Source organism: Delphinapterus leucas, chromosome 18 (genome assembly GCF_059928025.1).
Source record: "Delphinapterus leucas isolate spDelLeu-1000000601 "Yukka" chromosome 18, BTC_Dleu_Yukka2, whole genome shotgun sequence".
NCBI lineage: Eukaryota > Metazoa > Chordata > Mammalia > Artiodactyla > Monodontidae > Delphinapterus > Delphinapterus leucas.
The window spans coordinates 56,105,758-56,133,106 of NC_143146.1; the positions used below are offsets into that span (position 1 = coordinate 56,105,758).

Genomic DNA, 27,349 nt, shown 5'->3' on the forward strand with positions numbered 1-27,349 from the left:
TCAGAATTCATTAACCAAGAGACTGAAAAAATACACACTATATTATAGATTTTAAGAGAGTTTTAAATAAAGTCATGGAGAGCAGATTACCAATGGTTTAATTAAACTAGGTTAAGAGTGGCAGGAGTCTGTTCTCAAACTTTGAGGCCAGGGAAGAACTATATAATAGCCTTAATATTGACTAGCTGCAAATAAAGTCAATAACAACGTGAAGATGACTGGACTCTTAGAAGAAACTTACTATACCAGCCTGGATTCCATAATAGGGAGGATAGAGAACATTAATTCTAATCAGATCCACACCACTGACTCAGGAAAAACATTTTAAAACACCAGCAAAAAGATAAGTATAATATGAACGCAGAGATGTCAGCTCTACTTTAAAAGAGATTCTGAAAAATAAGATTCTGATCACATAACTATACAGTCATAATCCGAGTGACAGAAAAGGGGATGCCATTATAGAATTCACCATGTCTTTACAAGACCTCTGACGAATTCTGATTCTACAAGGGTGAGAAATAAATGGCAGCAATGACACAAAGTAGAGACAATCATACAAGTGTCAGAAGATCCCTTAGAAGAACACTGGAGAGGCCTAAATCCAGAAGGACTGGGGTTGAACATTTTGAGAAACAACCAAAGGTAGTACACAGAATATGTTTCAAAACATCCGAAGAGGAGGAACAAGGAAAAATTGAAATATTGGGGGGGAAGCTCATTAACGATAAACAACAAAGACCACAGAATTGTTCAATTGCCCTGTTGTGAGTTTCCCTCTGCAAAGCAGAATAATCCACACATGCAAGGAAAATAATTCATAAGTTGGGAAGTTATAATAAACAATGCAAGCACGGAATGACAGCCTGAGGTGGTGGTGGGAGAGGGGAGAGGAAGGGCATTAGGTGAGCCTCAGATATTCTCCATATGATCCTGCAATCCCACTCCTGGGCATATACCCAGAGAAAAACATGGCCCAAAACGATGCATGCACCCCAATGTTTACTGCAGCACTGTTTACAACAGCTAAGACATGGAAGCATCCTAAATGTCCATTGGCAGATGAATGCATAAAGAAGATGTGATACACACACACACACACACACACACACACACACACACACACAATGGAATATTACTCAGCCATTAAAAAGAATGAAATAATGCCATTTGCAGCAACATGGATTGAACTAGAGATTGTCACACTGAGTGAAGTAAGTCAGACAGAGAAAGAGAAATATCGTATGATATCTCTTATATGAGGAATCTAAAAAAAAATATATATATATATATATATAATACAAGAGAACTTATTTGCAAAACAGAAACAGACTCATAGACTTAGAGAATGAACTTATGGTTACCAGGGGAGAAGGGTCAGGGCGCGGGAGAGTTAGGGAGTTTGGGATTGACATGTACACACTGCTATATTTAAAATGGATAACAGTCAAGGACCTACTATATAGCACTGGGAACTCTGCTCAGTATTCTGTAACAACTTAACTGGGAAAAGAATTTGAAAAAGAATAGATACATGTATAGGTATAACTGAATCACTTTGTTGTACACCTGAAACTAACACAACACTGTTAATCAACTACGCTCCAATATAAAATAAAAAGTTAAAAAAAAAAAAAAGAAGCAAGTGTGAGATTCAATACTGGGAGGAGAGCGGCCAAGATGGCAGAGTAGGAAGGCCCCGAGCTCACCTCTTCTCACCAGCACACCAAAATTACAACTATTTACAGAGCAACTATTGATGAGAAAGACCAGAAGACTGCCAGAAGAGACCTTCTCCAACTGAAGATATAAGGGAGGAACCACAAGACAGGTAGGGGGAGCAGAGATGCAGCAAAGGCAAGACCCGTATCCCACAAACTGGAGGATAATTACAACTGCAGAGGTTCTCCCCAAGGAGCGAGGGGTCCGAGTCCCACATTCTGTTCCCCAGCCCAGGGGGCCTGCACCGGGAGGATAAGCCCCCAGAATGTTTGGCTTTGAAAGGCTAGCAGGGCTTACTTTTGGGAGAGCCAGAGGTCTGTGGGAAACAGACACTCCGGTCAGACCCACCTGTTCATCTTGGAGAGCCTCCCAGAGAGGCAAAAGGCAACTGGAACTCATCCTGTGGATACAGACACTGGTGGCAGCCATTTCTGGGAGCTCGTTCCACCACGAGGACCCTGATGCTGGCAAGGACCATTTTGGAATCCTCCCTCTAGCTTTTTAGCTTCAGGATCCAGCCCTGCCCCCACCCAATAGCCTGTGGGCCCCAATACTAGGATGCCTCAGGCCACGCAGCAGCTGGGAAGGGACACAGCTCCGTCCACCAGCAGACAGGCTGCCTACAGATCCCCTGAGCCCACAGCTACCCCAGGACCTAGCCTTATCTGCCAGAGCGCTCAGGACCTGGTGCTACCCACCCGGGCACTAGCCCCAGGAACAACCAGCAACCTGCAGTCAAAGATCCCGAGACCCAGCTCCACTCACCAGTGGGCCAGCAATAGCCCAGGGACCAGCCTCGATCCCTAGTGGGCAGGCGCCAGCCCCAGGAACCCCTGCGCCCCAGCCCCGCCCACCAGCAGGCCGACGTCAGTTCTGAGACACCTTGGACCCCTCATCCAGCCACCCTAGGACCCAGCCCCCCTCACTAACAGACCAACACCAACTATGGGACAGCCAGACTCTGCAGCCAGCTGTGTCAGAAACCGATCCCACCAACCAGCAGGCTGATACTAGATCTGGGATCCTTGGTCCCAGAACTACCCACCCTAGAACCTAGCTCTGCCCGCCGGTGGGCTAGCAGCCTCCACACAAGGCAGGGCCTGGCAACCAACAGGGCTGGGAAGCCAGCCTGCCAGACTGCCCATGGTAGTCAGCCCACCACAACAGAAGGACCCATGAAGCCCACTTCAGGGGCACCCCTAAAGCATACAGACAGCTCTGGTGACCAGCAGGAATTGCACTGCCAGGATGCCTAGGACGTCTCCTACCAAAGGCCACTTCTCCGAGGTTGGGAGATATAACTAACCTTACAAACACAAAGAAATAAAACTGGTAAATTAGGTAAAATGAGGTGACAAAGGAATATGTTCCAAACGAGAGAACAAGAGAAAACCCCAGAAGAACTGCGTGAAGATGAGCAATCTACCCAATAAAGAGTTCAAAGATGTTCAAAGAACTCGGGAGAAGACTGGACGGACAGAGTGAGACGTTAGAAGCTTTTAACAAAGAGTGGAAAAATATAAAGAAGAACCGAACAGAAATGAAGAATATAATAACTGAAACAAAAAATACACTAGAAGGAATCAACAGGAGATTTTAGAAGACACAGAGGAATGGATCAGCAAGCCGGAAGACAGAGTAGAGGAGATCACTGACTCTCAACGGAAGAAAGAATAAAAATAAAGCAGGACAGTTTAAGAGGCCTTTGGGATAACATCAAGTGTAAGAACATTCATATTATAGGGGTCCCAGAGGAGAAGAGAAAGAAAAAGGGGCAGAGAACATATTTGGAGACATAATATCTGAAAACTTCCCTAACCTAGGAAAGGAAACAGACATCCAGGTCCAGGGAGCAGAGTCCCAGACACGATCAACCCAAAGAGGACCAGACGAAGACATGTAATTAAAACGGCAAAAGTTAAAGGTAAGGAGATAATATTAAAAGCATCAAAAGAAGACCAACAGGGCTTCCCTGGTGGCGCAGTGGTTGAGGGTCCACCTGCCGATGCAGGGGACGTGGGTTCGCACCCCAGTCCGGGAGGATCCCACATGCCGCAGAGCGGCTGGGCCCAGGGGGCCATGGCCGCTGAGCCTGCGCGTCCGGAGCCTGTGCTCCGCAGCGGGAGAGGCCACAACAGTGAGAGGCACGCGTACCGCAAAAAAAAAAAAAAGAAGAGCAGCAAGTTACATACAAGAAAGCACCCATAAGGCTATCAGCTGACTCTTCAGCAGAAAGTCTGCAGGCCAGGAGGGAGTGGCACCGTATATTTAAAGCAACGAAAGGGGAAAACCTACAACCCAAAATACTCTACCTGGCAAGGCCTTCATTCAGATTTGATGGAGAGATCAGAAGTTTTACAGATAACAATATCTTGTAGTGGCCTATAATGGAGGGGAGTAAAAATGCAGGACTGTTAAAATGTATTTGAATTTGTGAGATCAGCAGCTCAATCCTGAAACCCATGTAATATGACAGTAGGTTAAATGCTACCCACTTTACTCTCTTGCAAATCTGAGTCTGTAGCAAGTTTATCAGGATGAGGTCATTTGACTTGGAGAACTTAGTGCAACTTTGAAACTACCCATAATGACTACTGGAATCCCAAGGAGTTGGTGTCACTTTTAAAATGACAACTTACTAGGTGTGTGACTAGGGCAAAAAGACAAAGGGTGAGAGTAATCTTCATATATTAGGAGAAAAGCAGACATATATGATAGACTAGATTAGTTAAGTAATACACCAAAAAAAAAAAAAAATGGAATTAGGACCAGTGGGAGGGGATACAGCAAACCAGTTTCAGGTTCATTCACTCTTTTTCCCACTCACTCGGTGAATGTTTAGTTAACTCCTGCTGTCTGTAGCACCATTTTAAGTTCTAGGCAAACAAAAACTCACTCCAAAGAGGGCTGGCCCAGATAGGTATGTCAGTATATAGGTATGCACATAGACAAAGGGGTACATTAATTAAAACACAGGTTAATATGAAGACCAGAGAGGAAGACTCAATCAACTCTGCCGGTGGAAGTGATTTTAGATTTTCTTGAAGGACGGATGAAGGTGAAAACTGGAATAAGAAGTGTTTCAGGCATTGACAACATTATGAGCAAAGAGGCTTAGCTGAAAAGCGCATGGTGTGGTATAGAAATGAGTGTTTTTAATCGCCTGGACTTTGTGGGGCAAATGGTGAGATGGTGGGGAATGATGCTGAAAACATAGGTGCGGGCCAAGCTAGGGACTTTGATCTCCATAGGCAACGAGGACCACACAGAGTGCTTTAAACTGGGAGCGACAGGATCAAATTTGTAATTTAGAAACCTCCTCAGGGTAAACTAAGGCTCAGCTCACAGGGAGAGAAGCTTGGGGGAGGGTAGTTCTAAAGTAATTCCTAAAGCCCAGGCAAAATGGGGCAGTGGCAGCGGAGATGGAGGGAGGGAACAGACTGAGAGAAACTTTTGGAGACAGAGAGATAGGACTGGAGGAGCAGTCAGAATATACAGATGACGGTGCAAGAAGATTTAGTTCAAAAGGAGAACAATGTGAGCTTTCCACAGAGCAGTCAAATGCTTCCACTGCTGAACTTATATAATATACAAAGCCACGCTTGTCCCCAGGCAGACACGTGCTTCTCTCAGTAGCCACAGAACTAGCCTCTGTGCCTGGCACACCGTGGTTCTCAGCCTTTGACGGACACCAGAGTCACCTGAGGAGGTTTTTACAAATGCATATGCTGGTTTCCACCCTCAGATTTTTAAACAAACCCTCAGTAGATCTGATGTGAGGTCCAGGCATTTTAAAAAACAGCTCCAAAAGAGATTCTGATGTGCACCAAAATTTGACAGCCACGGGAGCAGAGAGTTGATAAATAACAGAATCATTAATTAAAAGAAGAAAGGGAGGGAGAGAAGGCTTCCGGCAGTTTCTGAAAGCAGCAGTTGGTTGACCTTCTATACTCAACAGTATAGTGTCGGCTGGCAAGTCTACAAGATGCCCTTTCAGATCTTCCAATTTCAAGGGTTCATGAACGTGCTGTTACAGAATCCCTGGCTTGGACCCTTGCAGAGAGAGCACCGGCTAAGTGATTGCTGGCTTGACTGGCAGAATCTTTTCTCATATCTCTTCCACGATTAATGACCATCCTCTCTTATGGCAACCTGTTCTTTAACTTCATAACATTTTGTGTATTTGTTAATACATATTTTTCTCCATTTGTTTTCCTCTCAATGCCTGTCTCTTCTACTAGACTGAAGTTCCATACAGGCAGGCATTCTGTTTCTTTTGCTCACGATTGTGTGTCCGGCACCTACCTAGCCAAACACAGGTGCTCAGTGAATAAATGAGCAATGAGCCAGACTTTTCTCATGAAATGTTTAGGCCACACTGCAACACTTTCAATATGCCTACAGACCTGTCAGGAGGGTATTATAGGCAGAGGAAACAGTTTCAGAAGTATTAAAATCACAAGCAGCTGCAGACAAGATATTTTTAGATTTTCTTCCACGAGAAAACACTTCAGCTCCCCAAACTTTGATGTTCTATAGGATACCTCCTTAAACAAAATAAGTCCAATTTTAAAATAGGGAATAAATAAAAGGGTGAAATAGGGACAGGTGTTTAACCTAAGAAATATAATTTAAGCCCTGGTCCTGTTCCTTATCTAGATCTAAAAAGTCATACCCTCAAAGTCTGATGAACCTGGGGCTTTCGTATCATTTATGTGTTAATTACCAGGTCTAACAATTAGGTACAGAACAATGGGAAAAATCCTGAAGTTCATACTAGCAGAGCAATTAAAGAAGTAGAAAAAGGCTAACTTCAAGAGCCAGAAATGTTAAAAATCTCTATACTAATTTTGATCAATGTGCTTCTATACGTTTGAACAGTAGTAACTGCCGACAATAGTTACTATGATATTTAACTAACTAATGACTTTTTTTTTTTTTTTTTTGCGGTACGCGTGCCCCTCACTGTTGTGGCCTCTCCCGTTGCGGAGCACAGGCTCCGGACGTGCAGGCTCAGCGGCCATGGCTCACGGGCCCAGCCGCTCCGCGGCATGTGGGATCCTCCCAGACCAGGGCACGAACCCGCGTCCCCTGAATCGGTAGGCGGACTCTCAACCACTGTGCCACCAGGGAAGCCCCTCATGACTTTTTTTTAACATTTTACTACCTTGAGAGGTAATGTGATTTTTTTTTTTACATAAAAAATTATTAAAACCAGAATTCTACTTTTCCTAAAATTTGCCAGGCACCAACTATATGCTACCACTTTCACATTTAAATTCTCATCTGATTCTCACAACCACTTTACAGATCAGGAAATAAAAAATCAGAGTTACCTTAGATGTATGCCTAAAACTGGAATACTGTAAGAAGTGTTAATTACAATAAAAAATTCATTGAAGAATCATGTTAATCCGGGTGAAAATGTATATTATATTTATAAAAGCATATTTTTATTAATATGGTAAATTTAAACTTCAATCATTGGAATGATAGAATACTATGTTCTAATTAATGATATAATTTCACTTACTAAGGAGAAAATAATATTGTTTCAACTGATGTTATCAAAAGGACGTTAAGACCAGTGATAAGATTATATTGACAGCATGTGGCCTTTGACATGATACACTGAGAAGTGTGTATCGCCTCTGTGGTATCTTTGCCAAAATTGTATAACCTCAATTTAGTTGTAAGAGAACATCAGACAAACCCAAATCAAGACATCTAAGCAGTACTCTTCAAAAATGTCACAATTGACAGAGTAATGGCATGGTTTGGGAGCAGAGACGATGCTTGGGAGGAGAATGACTCACCTCATCATGAAACAATGGCTGCAGAAATTCCAGGCCACAAAGCCTCATACCAAACCCTCTAGCCAAAGCCATGTGGCTGACAGGGTCTTGGTGCTTCGGCTGGGTATCAGGCCTGAGCCTCTGAGGTGGGAGAGCCAAGTTAATGACACTGGTCCACCAGAGAACTCCCGACCCCACGTAATATCAAACGGCAAAAGCTCTCCCAGAGATCTCCATCTCAACGCTAAGACTCAGCTCCACTCAACGACCAGCAAGCTACAGAGCTGGACACCCTATGCCAAACAACTAGCAAGACAGGAACACAACCCCACCCATTAGCAGAGAGGCTGCCTAAAATCATAATAAGGTTACAGACACCCCAAAACACACCACCAGACGTGGACCTGCCCACCAGAAAGACAAGATCCAGCCTCATTTGCCAGAACACAGGCACCAGTCCACCAGGAGGCCTACACAACCCACTGAACCAACCTTACCCACTGGGGGCAGACACCAAAAACAACGGGAACTACAAACCTGCAGCCTGGAAAAGGAGATCGCAAACACAGTAAGTTAAGCAAAATGAGAAGACAGAGAAACACACAGCAGATGAAGGAGCAAGGTAAAAACCCATGAGACTAAACAAATGAAGAGGGGCAGTCTACCTGAAAAAGGATTCAGGGAAATGATAGTAAAGATGATCCAAAATCTTGGAAATAGAATGGAGAAAATACAAGACATGTTTAACAAGGAACTAGAAGAAGTAAAGAGCAAACAAACAATGATGAACAGCAAAATAAATGAAATCAAAAATTCTCTAGAAGGAATCAATAGCAGAATAGCTGAGGCAGACGAATGAATAAGTGAGCTGGAAGATAAAACAGTGGAAATAACTACCGCAGAGCTGAAAAAAGAAAGAAAAGAATTGAGGACAGTCTCAGAGACCTCGGGGACAACATTAAACGCACCAACATTTGAATTATAGGGGTCCGAGAAGAAGAAGAGAAGAAGAAAGGGACTAAGAAAATATTTGAAAAGATTATAGTTGAAAACTTCCCTAATATGGGAAAAGAAATAGTCAATCAAGTCCAGGAAGTACAGAGAGTCCCATGCAGGGTAAATCAAAGGAGAAAAATGCCAAGACACATACTAATCAAACTATCAAAAATTAAATACAAAGAAAAAATATTAAAAGGAGCAAGGGAAAAACAACAAATAACATACAAGGGAAGCCCCATAAGGTTAACAGCTGATGTTTCAGCAGAAACTCTGCAAGCCAGAAGGGACTGGCAGGACATATTTAAAGTGATGCAAGGGAAAAACCTACAACCAAGATTACTCTACCCAGCAACAATCTAATTCAGAATTGACGGCGAAATTAAAACCTTTACAGCCAAGCAAAAGCTAAGAGAATTCAGCAGCACCAAACCAGCTTTAAAACAAATGCTGAAGGACCTTATCTACGCCGGAAGCACAAGGGAAGGAAAAGACTCACAAAAACAATTAAGAAAATGGTAATAGGAATATACATATCAATAACTACCTTAAATGTAAATGGATTAAATGCTCCAACCAAAAGACATAGACTGGCTGAATGGATACAAAAACAAGCCCTATATATATATGCTTCTACAAGAAACCCACTTCAGAACTAGAGAAAAGTATAGGCCAATAACACTGATGAACACAGATGCAAAAATCCGCAACAAAATACTAGCAAACAGAATCCAACAGCACATTAAAAGGATCATACACCATGATCAAGTGGGATTTATCCCAGGGATGCAAGGATTCTTCAATATACGCAAATCAATCAATATGGTACAATACACTATATTAACAAATTGAAGGAGAAAAACCTTATGATCATCTCAACAGAGGCAGAAAAAGCTTTCGACAAAATTCAACACCCATTTATGATAAAAACCCTCCAGAAAGTAGGCATAGAGGGAACTTACCTCAACATAATAAAGGCCATACATGACACACCCACAGCCAACATCGTTCTCAGTGGTGAAAAACTGAAACCATTTCCACTAGGATCAGGAAGAAGACAAGGTTGCCCACTCTCACTACTATTATTCAACATAGTTTTGGAAGTGTTAACCACAGCAATCAGAGAAGAAAAAGAAAGAAAAGGAATACAAATCGGAAAAAAAGAAGTAAAACTGTTACTATTTGCAGGTGACATGATACTATACATAGAGAATTCTAAAGATGCTACCAGAAAACTACTAGAGCTAATCAATGAATTTGGTAAAGTAGCAGGATACAAAGTTAATGCACAGCAATCTCTTGCATTCCTATACACTAATGATGAAAAATTTGACAGAGACATTAAGGAAACACTTCCATTTACCACTGCAACAAAAAGAATAAAATATCTGGGAATAAACCTACCTAAGGAGACAAAAGACCTGTATGCAGAAAACTATAAGGCACTGATGAAAGAAATTAAAGATGATACAAACAGATGGACAGATAGACCATGTTCTTGGATTAGAAGAATCAACACTGTGAAAATGACCATACTACCCAAAGCAATCTACAGATTCAGTGTAATCCCTATCAAACTAACAATGCCATTATTCACATAACTAGAACAAAAAATTTCATAGTTTGTATGGAACCACAAAAGACCCCAAATAGCCAAAGCCATCTTGAGAAAGAAAAATGGAGCTGGAGGGGCTTCCCTGGTGGCGCAGTGGTTGAGAGTCTGCCTGCCGATGCAGGGGACACGTGTTCATGCCCCAGTCCGCGAAGATCACACATGCCACGGAGCGGCTGGGCCCGTGAGCCATGGCCGCTGAGCCCGCACGTCCGGAGCCAGTGCTCCACAACGGGAGAGGCCACAACAGTGAGAGGCCCGCATATGGCAAAAAAAAAAAAGAAAAAAAAAAGAAAAATGGAGCTGGAGGAATCAGGCTCCTTGACTTCAGACTATACTACAAAGCTACAGTAATCAAGACAGTGTGGTACTGGCACAAAAGCAGAATATGGAGCAATGGAACAGGATAGAAAGCCCAGCGATAATCCCACGTACATATGGTCACCTTATCTCTGATAAAGGAAGCAAACATATACAGTGGAGAAAAGACAGCCTCTTCAGTAAGTGATGCTGGGAAAACTGGACAGCTACATGTAAAAGAATGAAATTAGAACACTCTCTAACTTCATACACAAAAATAAACTTGAAATGGATTAAAGACCCAAATGTAAGGCCAGACACTATAAAACTCTTAGAGGAAAACATAGGCAGAAGACTCTATCACATAAATCACAGCACGATCCTTTTTGAACCACCTCCTAGAAAAATGGAAATAAAAACAAAAATAAACAAATGGGACCTAATGAAACTTAAAAGTTTTTGCACAGCAAAGGAAACCATAAATAAGATGAAAAGAGAACCCTCAGAATGGGAGAAAATATTTGCAAACAAAGTAACTGACAAAGGATTAACCTCCAAAATTTACAAGCAGCTCATGCATCTCAATATCAAAAAAATAAACAACCCAATCCAAAATGGGCAGAAGACCTAAATAGACATTTCTCCAGTGAAGATATACAGATGGCCAGCAAACACATGAAAGGATGCTCAACATCACTAATCATTAGAGAAATGAAAATCAAAAGTACAATGAGGTATCATGTCACACCAGTCAGAATGGCTATCATAAAAAAATCTGCAAACATTAAATGTTGGAGAGGGTGTGGAGAGAAGGGAACCCTCTTGCACTGTTGGTGGGAATGTAAATTGATACAGCCACTATGGAGAACAGTATGGAGGTTCCTTAAAAAACTAAAAATACGACTCAGCAATCCCATTACTGGGCATATACCGAGAGAAAACCATAATTCAAAAAGAGTCATAATTCAAAAAGAACCATAACCACAATGTTCATTGCAGCTCTATTTACAATAGCTAGGACATGGAAGCAACCTAGGTGTCCATCAACAGATGAATGGATAAAGAAGATGTGGCACATATATACAGTGGAATATTAGTCAGCCATATAAAGAAACGAAATTGAGTTATTTGTAGTGAGGTGGATGGACCTAGAGTCTGTCATACAGAGTGAAGTAAGTCAGAAAGAGAAAAACAAATACCGTATGCTAACACATATATATATGGAATCTAAAAAAAGAAAAAATGGTTCTGAAGAACCTAGGGGCAGGACAGGGATAAAGACGCAGATGTAGAGAATGGACTTGAGGACACGGGGAGGGGGAAGGGTAAGCTGGGGCGAAGTGAGAGAGTGGCATGGACATATACACTACCAAATGTAAAATAGATAGCTAGTGGGAAGCAGGCGCATAGCACAGGGAGATCAGCTCAGTGCTTTGTGTCCACCTAGAGCGTTGGGATAGGGAGGGTGGGAGGCAGATGCAAGAGGGAGGAGATATGAGGATATATGTATATATGTAGCTGATTCATTTTGTTATAAAGCAGAAACTAACACACCATTGTAAAGCAGTTACACTCCAATAAAGATGTTTAAAAAAATAAAAAAAAAGCTACAATAAAAAAGTCAGAATTATGAAAAACAGAGAAAGAATACAGAACTCTCCTATTCATATTTTATATCTCTGAATATTCTGATCATCATTCTGAAGATCAGTAGTCAATACATAGTACTGGATGTATAAATGTAAGTTTAAGAAATTGGAATAATTCCTTATCGCATCCTAGGTATTAGCTAAATTCTACGATGTAAGCCTGTTTTTATATTATTTGCAATTTTCCCCAAACAGCTGTAATCAAAAAAGGATTCTCTATGTACTAGAGACTTCAGTTAACTGATTGAAAATTACTTTACGCTAAGCTAAATCTGTGTCGTTTCTTACAAAGGCTGTACGTCTTTCTAAATCAGTATTCAGCTCAGATTATTAGAATTATGATGGTTGTTGCCACTGTCCAAACAGGAAAGCAGGCAGATGAGCAAAGTAAAACAAAAAGAGAGAGGGGGAAATTGAAGCAAGGAGGGAGGAAACGCTATTCCCTTGAAACACATTCATTAACCTGGGATTACTGCTAGAAGCTCCAGGCTAGAAGTGAGCAGCTTGCTTCTAAACAGATTTTAATTTTTAATCCAGTGGAATAGGTCAGATGCCACTCTCGCACCTGGAGGCCCATCCCAGAACCTACCTGCCCCAAGGCAGTACGGGTCTGCTAGTAATGGTCACATTTGGGTAAACGTAACCTCCAGGCAACCACGTGTCTCCGCGTGTTTTCATCCCAAGAACCAGCAATCAAAGTTGGATGAGCTCTCACAATGAGGTAGGGGGTTTCTCCTGAGGTATTTTTTAGGAGTGAGAAAAGACACAGCCAATAAAACCATTTTTTAAAGTGGAGGTTGGAGGGGGGATATCTATTTTTGAAATTCTAATAAATAGAGATCAGCTTTACTACTTAATTAAAATTGGGTGGAGGCATATACGTTGGTCCAAATGTGATGCTCACGAGAGAAGTGTCCAGGCATGAGAAAGATTTCCCGGGAAATTGAACGCCTAAATGTAGGGAGAATTGAACAGAGCAGGCCCCGTGCTTCCACAGGCGGAGCTAAAACAAGCAAAGATGAACTGGGTGTGACCGATTCCCAAGCCCTCCGCAGACCTCAGATCAGCTGCGTATTAGCATAGGCAGGCCTCAGCTGTCCAGGAAAATGAGAGTGCATATTTAAAGTTGCGTTTTAATTTAAAAGGTACTCAACATTTCTCGTCTTGTTCACTGAAAAAGGCCAACACCCGCGTGCCTTATTGATGCACTGCAGAACCGCAGTCTAAAAGAACTAGGTTTGCCACACGGCATTTGCTGAGGATGTGTTAAATGCACAGTTTCAGAGCCAAGAATATTGTTTTTGAAACTCAGTGAATGCATTATTAAAGGACTTCTGCTGTGCCCACCACCGGGGGATAGGAGAAGAGGTGGCGGTGGCCCTGAACTCTGAATGGGAAGGGACGATGAGTAAGTCATTCACTATAAACTCTAACAGCACTAACCCCAAACTTACACTTCTCCGCCCCTCTCTTCAATTCCCTTCGGCCAATCTAGAAAAAAGGAAAATGGAAACCTTGAAATAAAACTCGTATAAAACTTTAGTTCCCAGCACAACATCTTTGGTTCTTCGGATGGTAAGTATTTCACTGAGACGGGTGCCTGGTCCCCTTTTCCACGTTCCGGGACTGCGTAAGCCTTCACATCAGCCCCCAGCTCTACTTGCAGATCAAGAGTATAATATACTGACTCCTTCCAAGAAGCTTTGTGTTAAAATCATTCAGTGCCCACACAAGTAATTTTTAAATTAACTGAACCAGAAATAATGCATAATGCATATCAGTTTTATGACAGTGGGAAGTTATTCACTGTTAGTAAGCCAAGAATATCTGTTGTATAAATTTAAATTCTTAGCAGTAAGTCCAGTGTTTTAAATAGACTATGGAAAAGCATGAAATTTATGCCAGGTGAATTTTGAATATAGGGGAGCCTTTATCATTCTAGGAAAAATACTTCTCTACAACAGGCAAATTCTCTGGTTAAGTCCAGAAATGATCCATTTTACTTGGAAAATTATCCTCGTTCACTTGGAAAAATATTTTCTTTAAACTGCTCCCTCGGTGCATTTTAAAACCTAACTTGATTTACAGACATCACTTTTACACACAACTTTTCTGGGATGTATCTTTTGCACAAGGCGAAGTGAATTGGTGACAAAAATCTCTATCCCGTTAAGATGTGGGGAGCAAACACATGACCAGTATCCCCAGATGCAGGCAATGTATGCTGAGTTTTATGTTAACACTTTCCCCTTAAAAATAAGAATATAAAGTTCTTTCTTCAGAAAATTTCAGAAGACCATGGTTTTAAAATTATACCTTTACTTGACACACTTTCCAAAACCTCAGAACCCTGATGTTAAAAGAGCTGATGCTGCCATAATTTGAGTCGACCCCATAAATATGTATAGAACTCCCAGGGCACCTCATCTGCTGAGCAGGTGCTGAGCAGGTGATGCAAGATGACTACCGTCTGCTGGTCCTGCCTTCAAGTAGCCTGCGACTGGTCTGGCGGGACAGACACATGTATATCTGGTTGTAATGTGCTGGGATTATATTCTCGTGGTATGAATCAAATGTTCTGGCAGTACAGAATAAAGAGTGAGGATTCTGGAAGGGAACATGGGAGTAGGGAGGGTAGATGCTCAGCAGAAGAGATGACATTTGAGCTGGGTCTTAAAGGATGAAGAAGATTAGGCCAGGCAGGGGAGAGCATTCCAAGCCAGAGAAAAAAAACAAAAACAAAACCAAAAACAAATCAGCCCATCCATACCAAGGGTTTAAAATCAGACTTTTAAAGGTGTTTTCCTTCAAAAAGATTCAAGTTTGAGAAGTCTAACATGACGTAAAAATCACAAACTAGATGGTTTCTTTCTCACTGGCCTGCCCTTCTCACAAGCACCCTAAATGGTTAGAAGTACATGTAACAAGAAGGAGAGGACTTAAAGTACCTTGGTAGAAACAGAGAGAGAATGATTCCATAACTGAAGTAATAGTCGGAATTAGCACTGTAGGTTTGTGATACCAATGAAATCAGGAAAAGCATACTGCAATAATCATGCCTTTTCGGTCTGTTTAAAATACAAGTTAAATCGACCTCATTAAGAGGGTCTGCTAAGAAAAAAGTCTGCCAAGAGCTATCAACTACAGGGTGTGTAAGAATTTTGCTCTGTGCTGGGTCCTATTAGTCAGAAGGGAGGAGAGCAAGGAGAAACCCATCATTTTCTCCCAGTCATTTAATCACATTGGTCTCTTGAATAGAGATGAAGGCTGGGCTGCAGACTTCACATTTTGTACTGTGTCCCTCTTCTGCTACAGAGGGACAAGGAAGGGGGGCAGCAAGGTCTCCTGGGTAGACCCGGACGGAGGAAGCATGAGGCTCTAATGCCCAAGTGAAGATGCTGCTGAGAGGCTGAGACCACGAAGAGGACAAGACTTTGATGGGTTTTCACAGGGCCTAGAAGCTAACGAAACTGGAGCTAAAAACCTAAGGGAAATTTAAGTCAGCAGGAACCTAAATATAATAGGTTATAGTTTTGCTTATTCATTTTATAAAAGTTAATTCATTCATATTGGTACTTTTTTAAAGAGGTGTGCATGTATGTGTAAGTGTACGGGTGTGTGTGCCTGTGTGTGAGAGAGAGGTTAAAAAGATAAATGAACCAAGTGTCTGGACTGTGTTCACTGTTTTCTCTGAGCCATCAACAAGTAGAGCCAAGATGCAGGAAGAGTGTATTTTTAGGAAGGCGTGCCTTGGAGACTTAACCCTCTTATTATTCCCCATGTAAAAGAAGGCAGCTTTGGAGAGCTGAGCCTGTGGCTCCCTAGACCCACGTGTCACCCCTCCTCCCCGGGCAGGTGTGCAGACTGTGGGGCCGCCTGGGTCTCGCTAGACTTGGGGTCTGGCTTCTGGCTCTGGGTCTGCTGCTGACTCACTGCATGAACTTGGGCTGGTCACGGTTTTCTCGGGTGGAAAGGAAAAGCCAGTGTTTGGATTACACACTTTGCATTGGCTTTCCTCTCCCAATGTTCTCCGATTCGGCAGAATAATACGATGTTCTAGAGAAATGTTTTCAGCCTTCTGGGTTTTACATATTCACGTTTGAGAGCCGCTGTAATAATAACAATGCTCCATCTAGTGTCAAAATAGGGAATGTTGGTTCGGGAGTGCAGAGTGAGGAATGGCTCTGTGGTCCTTCATGGCTTCAGCGGTCAGAGTGGCAGCGAGCATAACTGCTCTTCGGGGGGGGGGTCTTTGTCATGTCCCACCCGCCCAACTTGGGGACGTAGGACACTCTGAAAAAGACTGTGTTTTACAGCTTCCGTGTGTGATGCACAACACTGGCACGACAGGACTTTTATTAAGGTCACAAGGAATCATCTTTCCTACTCTTTTGACTGGTGGCTATTGCCATCAACATAAAGGAGCCCCTGGGCGATGGAGACGGGCAGGCAGTGCCTTCCCGAGGGAAGATCAGAAGGGATCCTGGGCGAGCTGCAAGCAAGTCACCCAGTTCTGGCATCTCGCAGACTTAAACCTGGGAGCTCTGCAGGGCTTCAGTCCTCCACCCTTCCCTCTTCATTTCTTTCTTTCCAAATGCTCCCACAAGGAAAACATCTCCGACCAGCTCACAGCTCACCACACACACTTCCAACTTCCCAGTTCTGTGCAGCTCTGTCCTCTCCTTGCTAAATGCCACCCCACAGGAAAGAAACCAAAGGAGGGAACGACATCAGTACAGGGGCAACGCATGTATCATTTAGACAAACGGTCCTCCTCCTCACGTGTCTGACTCTCCTGTGGTTTTTCTTTGGTCTCCATTAAGTGGCAGTGCAGTTTAATTTAATTTTTATAATATTGCCATGTACAAACCGCTTCATTTTGGAACCTGCCTCCCTCTCAGGACGCAGGTCAGTTTGGCAGAACGGTGTTTATCGCATGCCAGACGCTGTCTTAATGATGTCTGGGCTGCGAGAACGTAATGAGCCCAAACTCAGAAATTCTCTGCCACGCTGCCCGGTCTGCTCTCAGCCTGTAATCTGGTGACTCGAAGCACATTTTACTTCCTGCGACCAAGTTCCATGGGAGAGGTTTTCTCCCTGTTTATCATCCTTATGTCTCATGCTCGTGATGTGATGGCTGGACCCATGCCAGCAGCAGTGGCTGAGGTTCTGGAATGCTCACATGCTGGCTGGGCTGCCGACTCCAACAACTCACCTTGTCTGATCTGTTCTAACGGGTTGCCTCCACTAGTCTGCTTTCTGTCCTTACCTTCTAGTCAGTCACTTGGAATTCTACCATTTACTGGCCCAGTGTGACTTCTGCCCAGACCTCTGCCCTGGCTTGTCAGTTTAATGTGCCTCTACATTCCCCAATCAGCCTGATTCTAAATGGCCCAAATTGTCCTTAAGTCCGTTATCACCAGCCCCACATTCCTGCTCCAGGATCTTCACGCCCATCCTGAGGGCGGCACATCCTTTGAGTTCAGAGTGAGGGTCTCAGTTCAGTTCCACTGACCAAATCCAGGTCTGGCAGCTGTGGTACTCTTGAGTACAACTGTTACCTGGTAACCAGCAACTGAGGTAGTTCCCACAGAAGACTCGCAAATGAGATTTGCCTCAGGGGGCCACCAGAACATACTGGTCTCCGATGATTACCAGACAAAGAAAACGTTTAGAATATTTACTGAAGACCTAGAATGGTGCCTGGCATCCTATGGGGACTCAAAAGAATTTGGCAAACTATGTAAAGACATCTCTCAAATAACAAATTGCAAATGTTGACAGTTATGATTGGATATTGTAAGCTCCCTCAGGATAGAGAGTCTGTCTGGGTTTATATCTGCATCCCCAGGGCCCAGCGCAGGGCCTGGCATCTAGCAGAATTGGCAAATATTTGCTGAGTTAGAGTGACTTTGTTGAGAAGAGTATGTCAAAGGCACTTTTGGACGATATCTAATTTCCCAAGAACTGGGATGAGGCAGGACTTTTGAAGATGGCCCAGACAAAACTGTCAGATTGGGTGGAGCCCTGAATCTACGTGCTAGGGTGGTTCTTGAGGCACCAGAATCTCTGAGTCTATCCAGTGAGTAAGGACCACGACAGGATGGGTGTGGGAACTCTGCAGGACAGTCTATGACCTAACGCACATTTTCTCCTGCTGGGATCCTCGGCACCTTCAGGTTTGTCCTGGGATGCGAGAAATTCTACTGGACAGCTACTTACGAGTAAAACACGGGAATCTGGGTTTGGCCAAGCATCTTCGATGCCTGAAACACATCTGAGTGTGAAACAGCCAAGCTCCAGGCCCTCTAATGGAGCCCAGCAGAGCTGCCAAAACAGCTGGGTGGCAATGAGCTAAGAATGCCATGCTTTCAGTGAATGGCGTGAGGCTAGTAGTTTAGAGCATTTATTGATTGATTTGTATGGTTTAAGCTCTCTATGAATGTATGGAACACTATACTTAGGTCAATCAAGGGTACCTGAATTTCAAAATGTATTAAAATGTGTTAGTGTTCATTTTGCATAAAATATAAAGCATCCATCTTTAAAGTGCTCACAGCAATCAGTGCTTTTAATTGAGCAGAAAAGCATATGCAGATATAGAAATGTTTAGTCTTAGCTGGGGTTTCTGACTGTCATCTTCAGACATACGTTTCCACAACAGATGTTTCAATTACGACAGTAATATTCATTGAAAGGTGAACCATAAATGTATAGGCACTTGAAACGTTATTGAACAAAAGGAATTTAAAATGCTGGTGGACTGCATTTTAGCCCTGTTTTGATTTTACCAGCATTTGTCAATTAATCAACGTGAACCTTGTAAAACATGTTCTCTTACTAGTGGAAACAAGCAAGTGCTTGCAGACTTTGAAGGAAAGGTCATTTAATAATTTGCTAATTGTGCAAAGATAGATTTAAATTTTTTTTTTTAAAAAGGGAAGCTCTCCTTACCACTCTGCATAAACAGAACTTTATTTAAGCTTAAACTTGCTAACTGAAATATGGTCAATGGTTGGGCTGTGGGGTTTTCTGTGTTTCTTTTTTTTTTTTGTATTAAATAGCGAAGAAACATTAAGATGGAAAGAAATTAACCTAGCTGCACGTTTTCAAAATTTATTTTAAGAAGCTTTCTGTTACCTCTGACATTTCAGAGCTGCCAACCTTGAGGCTATGGTTATAATCAAATCAACTATAACTTCTTGGCAGACAAGTGAAGAGAAAAAAGACAAAGCAACAGAAATGGGAAATGGAGCAGCACAAAAGAGCCATGCAGGGGCAATGTTCTGTTTTCTTCTCTTTTCTTCTTTTTTCTTTGCTTCAATTCATCCTTCATTCTGCTAGATGGATGTCAGCTCCCCACTCCCTACTTCTGACCGCCTGGTTCATTTTAAGTGAGAAAGAAGCTGAGTCCAACTCTCTCTTGGGGGAAGCCAGGTCTCAGCACACCCGCCACCTCTCCTGGCCACCAAGGAAGTGCCTTAACTACCGGGCACAGCACTACCACCACCCAGCGCTCTGCAGTCATCTGAAGGACTCGGGGAAGTTTAAAATGGGTAACATACCTCGGAGAGCAATTTCTACCCTGGGGTCTGCAGGGCTGAACCGAGAAATCCGCACCATCTTAGAAGTATAAGTGGAACTTGAGATAGCGTGCCTCGAGGCGTTTGTAGGAGTCAGAATTTTGCACGGAGTTTACAGAGACAACGTTCCTTGAAGGGAGATAGGTTTTGGCAGGCGGTCTGGGCAAACTGCTTTGCTGCAGGACTCCTTTTATAAGAGTTACGAGGCCTGGGTTGCTCTCTGCCTGCTCAAACTGGCTTATCAATCCATTCCATTCCATTCTGTTACTCGTTCTAAATAAGTCATTATTTCAGGCACATTTCCCTAAGCAGATGCAAACACTCTTTTCCTGTGTGAGACTCCCCTGGGCAAATTAGGTTTCTTGGAAAAGGGTCAAGGAGCAATCAAACAAAATACCTACTGAGAAACAAGCAGGTGGTTTCAGGGGACGCTGTCATTTGTGCAGGCCATACCACAAGTCAAATTTTAGACACTGCTCGGGCTGTAATGTTGAATCTGATAGGGCCAGGAATGGAAAACAAAATCCTGATATCTGTAGCCAAAGTTTCTTTTTATCATCATGACAAATAAGTTTTTTCCCCTCCCAGCATTATCAAAGTATAATTGAGAAATACAATTGTATGACATGCATTTAACATGATGATTTGATATGCATATGATGAAATAAAAATTCATATTTGAAGGCAAAATCAGAAAAATTTAAACAGAAATTATTTTCTCTGCCCGTTTGGGCCTCCTCCCACCCCTCTGGTGTGCACCGTGCACCTGCTTTTTGCATTAACCAGACCTCCCCAATGGCAGAAAGGCCGGCTCAACCATAAAGATCAATTTCTCTTCTTCTGGCACCAGCCATGTAACTCCTTGGAAGGTAACATTCCTGTCTCAATCCCGTAAGGGCTCAGGATGACCCACCACTCGCCTTGTATGTACAGACATCTCTGCTGAAATTTATGTATTGATACAAAGCCAATATATCATTTCCCTTAAAGACAGCGATTGGTGCAGACCACATCGGTCAAAAGACTGAGGAGATACTGGGCACCCCCCAGTGGAAGTCCTTAGCTTAAATACTTATGACCTTATTCATGTTACTAACTATATTACTTGTATTCTTGTATTACTTGTATTGTGTTACTTGTATTCTGCCTGTTTTCCAAGATTATTGTTTCTTGCATTACCAAATGTGTGACTGAGCCTCTGATAAGAAATAATGATGACGAGGTGACTTGAAACAACTGACCAAATACAGAGCTCTGTAAGATCCATGACGGTAATAGTGCAACCCTAGATGTGGAAAGAAACAACAAGAGGGAACCATCTCCTGGACCGTAACAGAGTCTCAGTTCCCTTACCTATAAAATTGGGCTTTTGGCTACTGTTAACAGGGCCTAGTCCAGTAATAGCACACTGAGTGGTCCATCAACGAAATACTTGCCTTACCTGGGAATGAGCATTCCTAGCACAGTGGGACAAATTGGTCATGGTATACCTCCAAAACCTTGGTAGAAATTAAGGCTGAAAAGGAGGGACTGTAAAATAAAGAATGTTGTTCACCATCCAGTTCTACAAGACTCAAGTCATTGATCACTGCAGTCGCTGACCTACAATGCGCCCTGAAAGGAATTCAGGGCAAAGATCAGGATGCAGTACTTCGTGCTCTAGGAAAACTGGCAGAAGTGACCCTTAGATAGCTGATATTTTCAGGAGAAAATTTTATGAGCTCAGTTTCTTGCATCTTCCCATACTTCGAAAAGCACTAAAACCATTAACTATATCTGTTCCTTACAAATAGCAGTAACCTTCTACCAAGATGTGTGCTTGATTGCATGTACCCCCTTCTGCAAAATCACATATACACTGACCTTCCCCCTTTACCTCTTCGGAACAGTTCTCAGAGCTCTCTGAGACACTGTCTCTCGGGTTATAATCCTCAGGTTGGTTTGAATAAAATTTACAATTTTTTCTTAGATCGATTATTGATTAATTTTTCATCAGTGCACAAATATTGTGAAATGATTACCACAATAAAGTTAATAACACATCCGTCACCTCACAGAGTTACCTCTGTGTGTGTGGGTTTATTTTTTTATGGAAGCAAAACTGATAGTCATAAAGTAATGGAAAATTTCCTTGTCTAATATTTCTAATTAAAAGTTGCTAATCAAATCCTAATTCCTTAATAAAACTGTAGTACAAAATTTTTATAAGGGAAAAGTTACTATGAAATTATTATCTTCTGTTCTCGTTATCTAACACATGTGGAATATTTCTGAAATAGGTATTCCTTATTGCATTTTTTTTTCTTTGAGTCATAGGAAGAAAAGTCCCTTTTATGTTCTTTTAATATTTGCTTTTATTAACTTCAGCTTCAGTTAGCTCACTTCCATATACCAAGATTCTTTTCAAAACAGAAGAGAGAAGAGGTAAAGGCAAATGTGGGAAGGGAAGCTGCTTGGTGACATGACAGCCGCTCCCTGGTAGGAGTTATTTCTACCTAAAACATATACACCATACTAAGAAGCCACAGGGAAGAAATAAACGGATGTGGATGGCAGGTTTTCATTCATTTCCTTGACATCTCAGAATACTGTAAATAAGTTTGTGTGTTTCAATTCAAACAGTTCCACGATCTTGGAGGTCTTAGTCATTTGTTTTGTTTTGTTTTTACTCTTTACAATTTTTTTTGAATTTTATTTTTTTATACAGCAGGTTCTTATTCGTTATCTATTTTATACACATTAGTGTATACAGGTCTTAATCATTTGTATTAGCAGTTTCTGGAGTGTACAAAGCTCGGGCTTAAGGACCATTATTGGCATTCAGTGGAGTCAGGCTGCGTTAAGCAGGTGTACAACCTTGTTCATGGCTATCTTTGATCATCTTTATTTAAAAGTAAGTTCAGGCTGATGAAGTGGCTTAGCATCCTCCTGTGTTTTCAGCCTGCTAGTCATGCTCCACCAGAACATCTGGCTCTCCCGGGCACCCTCACGCTTCTCCAAATGAAACCAAAGTCGGCAAGGTGAATGGGAAGGACTGGCAAGTGGCATTCAACCCGGGAAAAAAGTTTAAAAGTGGCATATAACCCGGCAGCCCTGTTTTTAAATGTACCCAGGGTTGTGGTTTTATGCAGGTATGGTATGGGGAACAGGTTAGGAGATGCTTGCCATAGAAAAGATAGTTTGTTACATATAGTTTCCAAGAGGAAGAGGCATGAAGTGCCACATCAGGCCACGCAGGGCCACGTGCAGAGGTACCAGGGTTGCTCAGGAGGAGAGGCAATAAGGAAAAAACGTGGGCAAAAGCCTTTCCTGTGGTTTCTGCAGGCTAAGAAGGTTTAGGACTGGATAGCTTCAATAATTTCAGTGCATTCTGGGGCACAGGGATGATTCCTGATTGTCCAGCACCTGGCCCTGGTGTGACTTAGGGCAGGGGGATAGTGTTCTGGACTGCAGGAGCCTGATAAAAAGGGGCAGGTGTGGGCATGGCCTCAGGATTGGTTCACTTGGCAATCCAAGGTGTGCTCCCAGGCAAGCTGTTCGCTGTCTCTAGGAATTAGCTAACCCTAGGAAGGGCAGTGCCTCCTTGGCATCTGCAAGACTCTAAGATGTCAAAATACATCTTATAAAATACAGAAGATAAAATAAGATTAATACAAGCCTGTCTGAAACACTTGTAAGAAGCATACAAACAGAGCTTCTCAAACTTTAATGTGCAGAGGAATCACCTGGGCATTCTGTTAAACTACAGGTTCTGATTCATTAGGTCAGGTGGGCGTTGAGATTTTTCTTTTTTTTTTTTTTGGCCACGCCCCACGGCATGGGTAACTTCCCCCACCAGGGATCAAACCCACAGCCTCTGCAGTGGAAGCATGGAGTCTTAACCACTGGACCACCAGGGAAGTCCTGAGATTTTGCATTCCTAATAAAGTCCTTGGTGATGTTGGGGCCGTGCTTTGAATAGTTAGGGCTAAGAATATCCCTTGGTCACCTTCTGCAGGGAAGAGGGAAGAACCTGACACTTGCCGAACCCTGCTTTGAACCAGATACTGCTTGGCCCTGAATACACAGACTTCATCTTGTTTTGCTTGGACAACAACCTTTGCTCTTAGGAAAAATGATCCCAGTGTTACAGGGAAGGGAACTGAGATTCAGGGTAGTTAAGTAACCCGCCCAGGTCACTTAGCTGAAAGTCAGAAGGTACAAATGTTATCTGGCCTAAAACCCGAATTTTTTCCCACCACAACATCCGTACAGATCGTTCCACTCCAGTGGAAAATAAAATGTCTCTGTTGGTAAAGGCTTCGTAAAATATAAAGTGTGGACTTGAATCGTGGACCATTTACAACTTGAATTCTGAACAGAAGAGAAATTCTGAATGATGTTCATTACTTCAGGACCAGAAATAAATGGTGCTGACTAAATAATTTATATTTTATTACAGCTATTCGAGAAACACTTCACACGGGGTTCCCTATTACACTAGTGTCTTTATCTTAAAAAGTGACGCATGTCCATGGTAAGATATAAACAACAAAAGTCTGCCTTCCTCCCATGTGCTTCCATTTCTATTGCGCAGAGAGAACTACCGTTAGGTCTGTGTAGCCTTCTAGAAATTCTGGGCAAATAGTAACCTTCTATGCAAATAATAAACTTTTTCATACAAATTCATTCACCCAGCCATTCATTTTTCCAGGGGGAAAAGGAGTAAGTAAAACATGCAACATCCCTCATGCATCTCACATTCCAGCAGGGGAGCTAGATCATAAACAAAAGAGTGAAATAAACATTATGTCAAATAAGGATAAATGATACTGAAGAAAAAGCCGGTGGAGTGGGGGGGGAGGGGCGGGGAACATTTGCAATTATAAATGCAGTGGTTAAGGAAGGCCTCATGGAAAAGATGGTATTTGAGTAGAGACATGAAAGCGGTCATCCTAGTCCACATTTACATTTTCCTTTAGCAATATGTGTTAAAGCCCTTGCCGTATCACAACTTAAAGATCTACCTCATTCTTATTAATGGCCCCATAGTACTCCACTGTGTGCATATACCATAATACTGATGGGCATTCCTTTACTTAAGCAAAGGGAATGTTTTAGATTAAGCTTGTTATTGAACTTATTAGGTGATCGTCTGAGTGGTCATAAGGAGATTTGGGGAGCACGGTATAAAGCCTGATGAAGTAGAAAGAGCAATTAGACGTGAAGCTGTGGCTGGGAGCCCTAGTGTGCCACTCGACCAGGTGACCACGTTATAACCGGGTATCCACTGAATGCCTGCTTCATATTAGTGGTTTTCCTTCTGCCACATCTTAGGCAGGGCTACATCCACCAGGTGCAGGGGGGTGTCTAGGATCTTCTCTACCCTGAGGGAAGGCGACAACCTACTTGCAACATTTTCCTCAATGCCAGCCTACCCTGTAAGCCCTGCGGAGCCAAATACAAACCCTCCAGGTGACAAGTTTTCCACATTCCCCACAAAGGAAGCACAAGCACAAATTTTAGGGAGCAGTTAACCATCTGGGCTCTGAGTACAATCTTCCTCTTTTAGGAGAAAGCACGTAAGCTTCCTTAAAACAATAAGGAACAAAAACTCCTTACCTTCTAGCAATATTTATTTACACGGATACAGATGTTTAGCATTGGGCCATATGACTGGACATATTTCACACTTAATGAAAGATTCATTTATGCATTTAATTATTATCTGAGGCAGTACCTGGATTATGTCAGCCCTCTGCCGGGCTCTGTAGGAGGAATAAATATTTGTGCAGTATGGTTCCTGCCCTTGTCACCTGCTAGCTCTTAACAAAGACTGGACAAGGGAAAAAATGACCGTGATTGAAAGCAGTGTGTGATCAGTTAGTGGTGCCAAGGACAATGTAACAGGAATTAAAGGAAAGGGGAGGATGCTATGATCCAGAGAGGGATCCTGGCTGAGATATAAACAGGTAGGGATGCAGGTGGAACCAGGGGACTTTGGGAAGGGGTATGTGTGTGTGTGTGCACGCGTGCATGTGTGTGTGTTTTGAGAACATGTATGAATGGAAGGTGCATATAACTGCACAGCCAGCAAAGGCCCAGGTGAGGGAAAATACAGGTATTATAAAGGGAACACGAAGCAGCCCACTAAGAGCTTAAACACAGAATACGGGGGGTGGTCGCAGATGACAGGAGATGCTGGTTGGAGTGAGACTGGCAGAGGGTTCTGAGGCTCCCACCTTGCGACCAGATATGAGATAAATAAATGAGTCTTGAAAGGTGTCAAGAAAAGCACCATCAACCTCTTCCTCTTTTTCTCTTTTTGCTTTTATGGGGCGGAGGGGTACTGCACACTTTGGTTTGATAACCTCTATTTCCAATTCCAGTAATTTAAGAAACCAACTTAATACTTATCAAAGTAATATATGCCTGTAGCTTAAAAAAGCAAGTACTCTGTAAGAGGCCTATAATCAAAACCAGCCATCCCCACCTGTCTCCACCACCCCCTCCTAGCTCCCCAGAAACCTCTTTTTTGTTTGTGGTTTGCTTTTACTGTGAAAGATAATGACTTGCCAGAGCGAGTAGCCTCCTATACGGGTAAGACTTTTGCCCCAAGCAGTTGCTCTCAAGTTTGGTTAATCTATGGGCTGGCCCAGGGCAGGAAGACTAACCAGTAAGTCTGACCCAGCTCTCCCCCGTCAAGGAGGTTGAATCCTGTCATGGCAAAGAAAGGACACCACTTTTAACTTTCAATTCTGATATTTGATCCCATATATTTAAGTGATATATGTACACTGATATTTCTTAAATGATCATTTTTAGAGATTATCTAATGTCTTACTACCCTGCAAAATGAGGAAAACTTGACACTGTTACACCATCACCACTTCCCAACAAGCGTTCTTCCCCCATATTTCCAGTTGATTAAACTGCAATTTGGGGTTAAATCGATATTCTGTGTTTACATTGTTGGGACCGCATAATATTGTTTACTACTGAGCCACGCAGTATAAGAACGCACTTCCTAGCTTGTTCAATATTTTTTTCCTGGTGCTACCTTTTTCTTCCTTCCTTCTTGTGCGTACCTGTTACTCATCACTATTGACCTTTTCAAAGGAACTATAAAAGCCCTACTAAAATCATTTTTGGCGTAAGCAACTCAACCAATGAATCTCTCAGATCTGTTTTTCCCTCCACAAGCCTACCATTGAGTCCGTCCGGTCTAGTGGTTTCCCAGGCCAGCTGCCCACCTGTTGTCCTGGGGCTTCTTTTTAACACCATCTTGCGAAATCCCTGTGCCTCTCGCCTGTGTTGGGTCCCCCGCTTCCTGGATCCCATGGTTTCCTCTTTCTTGGTTTACATCCTCATTTTTGTGGAGCTCATTCTCTAGTAGCTTCCTAAGAAAAGGTACATGGGAGGTAAGTTTGTTGAGACCTTCCTTGCGTGTCTGAAAAAGTCTTAATTCTACTCTCACGCGTGCTTGCTAATTAAGCTTGTCATTTAATTCTAAGTAAAAATTCGTCCCCCTCAGAATTTTGCAGGCTGAGTTTCACTGTCTTCTAGCATCCAGTGTTGCAGCTGAGAAGTCTGAGGCCACTGGTTCTCCTGCTCTTTTATCTGTGACCTGTTTTATTTCTCTGGAAGGTTTAGGAATCTCCTTTTTAGTCCCTGGTTTTCTGAAATCTCATAGTAAAAAAACCTTAATGAGGA

At 42.6% G+C, this 27,349-nt stretch overlaps 1 protein-coding gene across 4 annotated transcripts in view; it reads right to left on the minus strand.

The window, feature by feature from the left end:
• The window catches only part of ENOX1 (ecto-NOX disulfide-thiol exchanger 1), a 630,834-nt gene that overhangs the window by 234,607 nt on the left and 368,878 nt on the right, over window positions 1-27,349 (minus strand). For 3 of the 4 annotated variants that reach the window (XM_089899512.1, XM_022574895.3, XM_089899513.1), the window contains one exon: window positions 26,890-27,036. The exons of the other annotated variant lie outside the window; for it this stretch is intronic. In XM_089899512.1, the coding sequence (XP_089755638.1) occupies window positions 26,890-26,977 (88 nt within the window). In that variant the 5' untranslated portion in view covers window positions 26,978-27,036. The remainder of the gene's footprint in view (window positions 1-26,889; window positions 27,037-27,349) is intronic. 4 annotated transcript variants of the gene reach the window in all.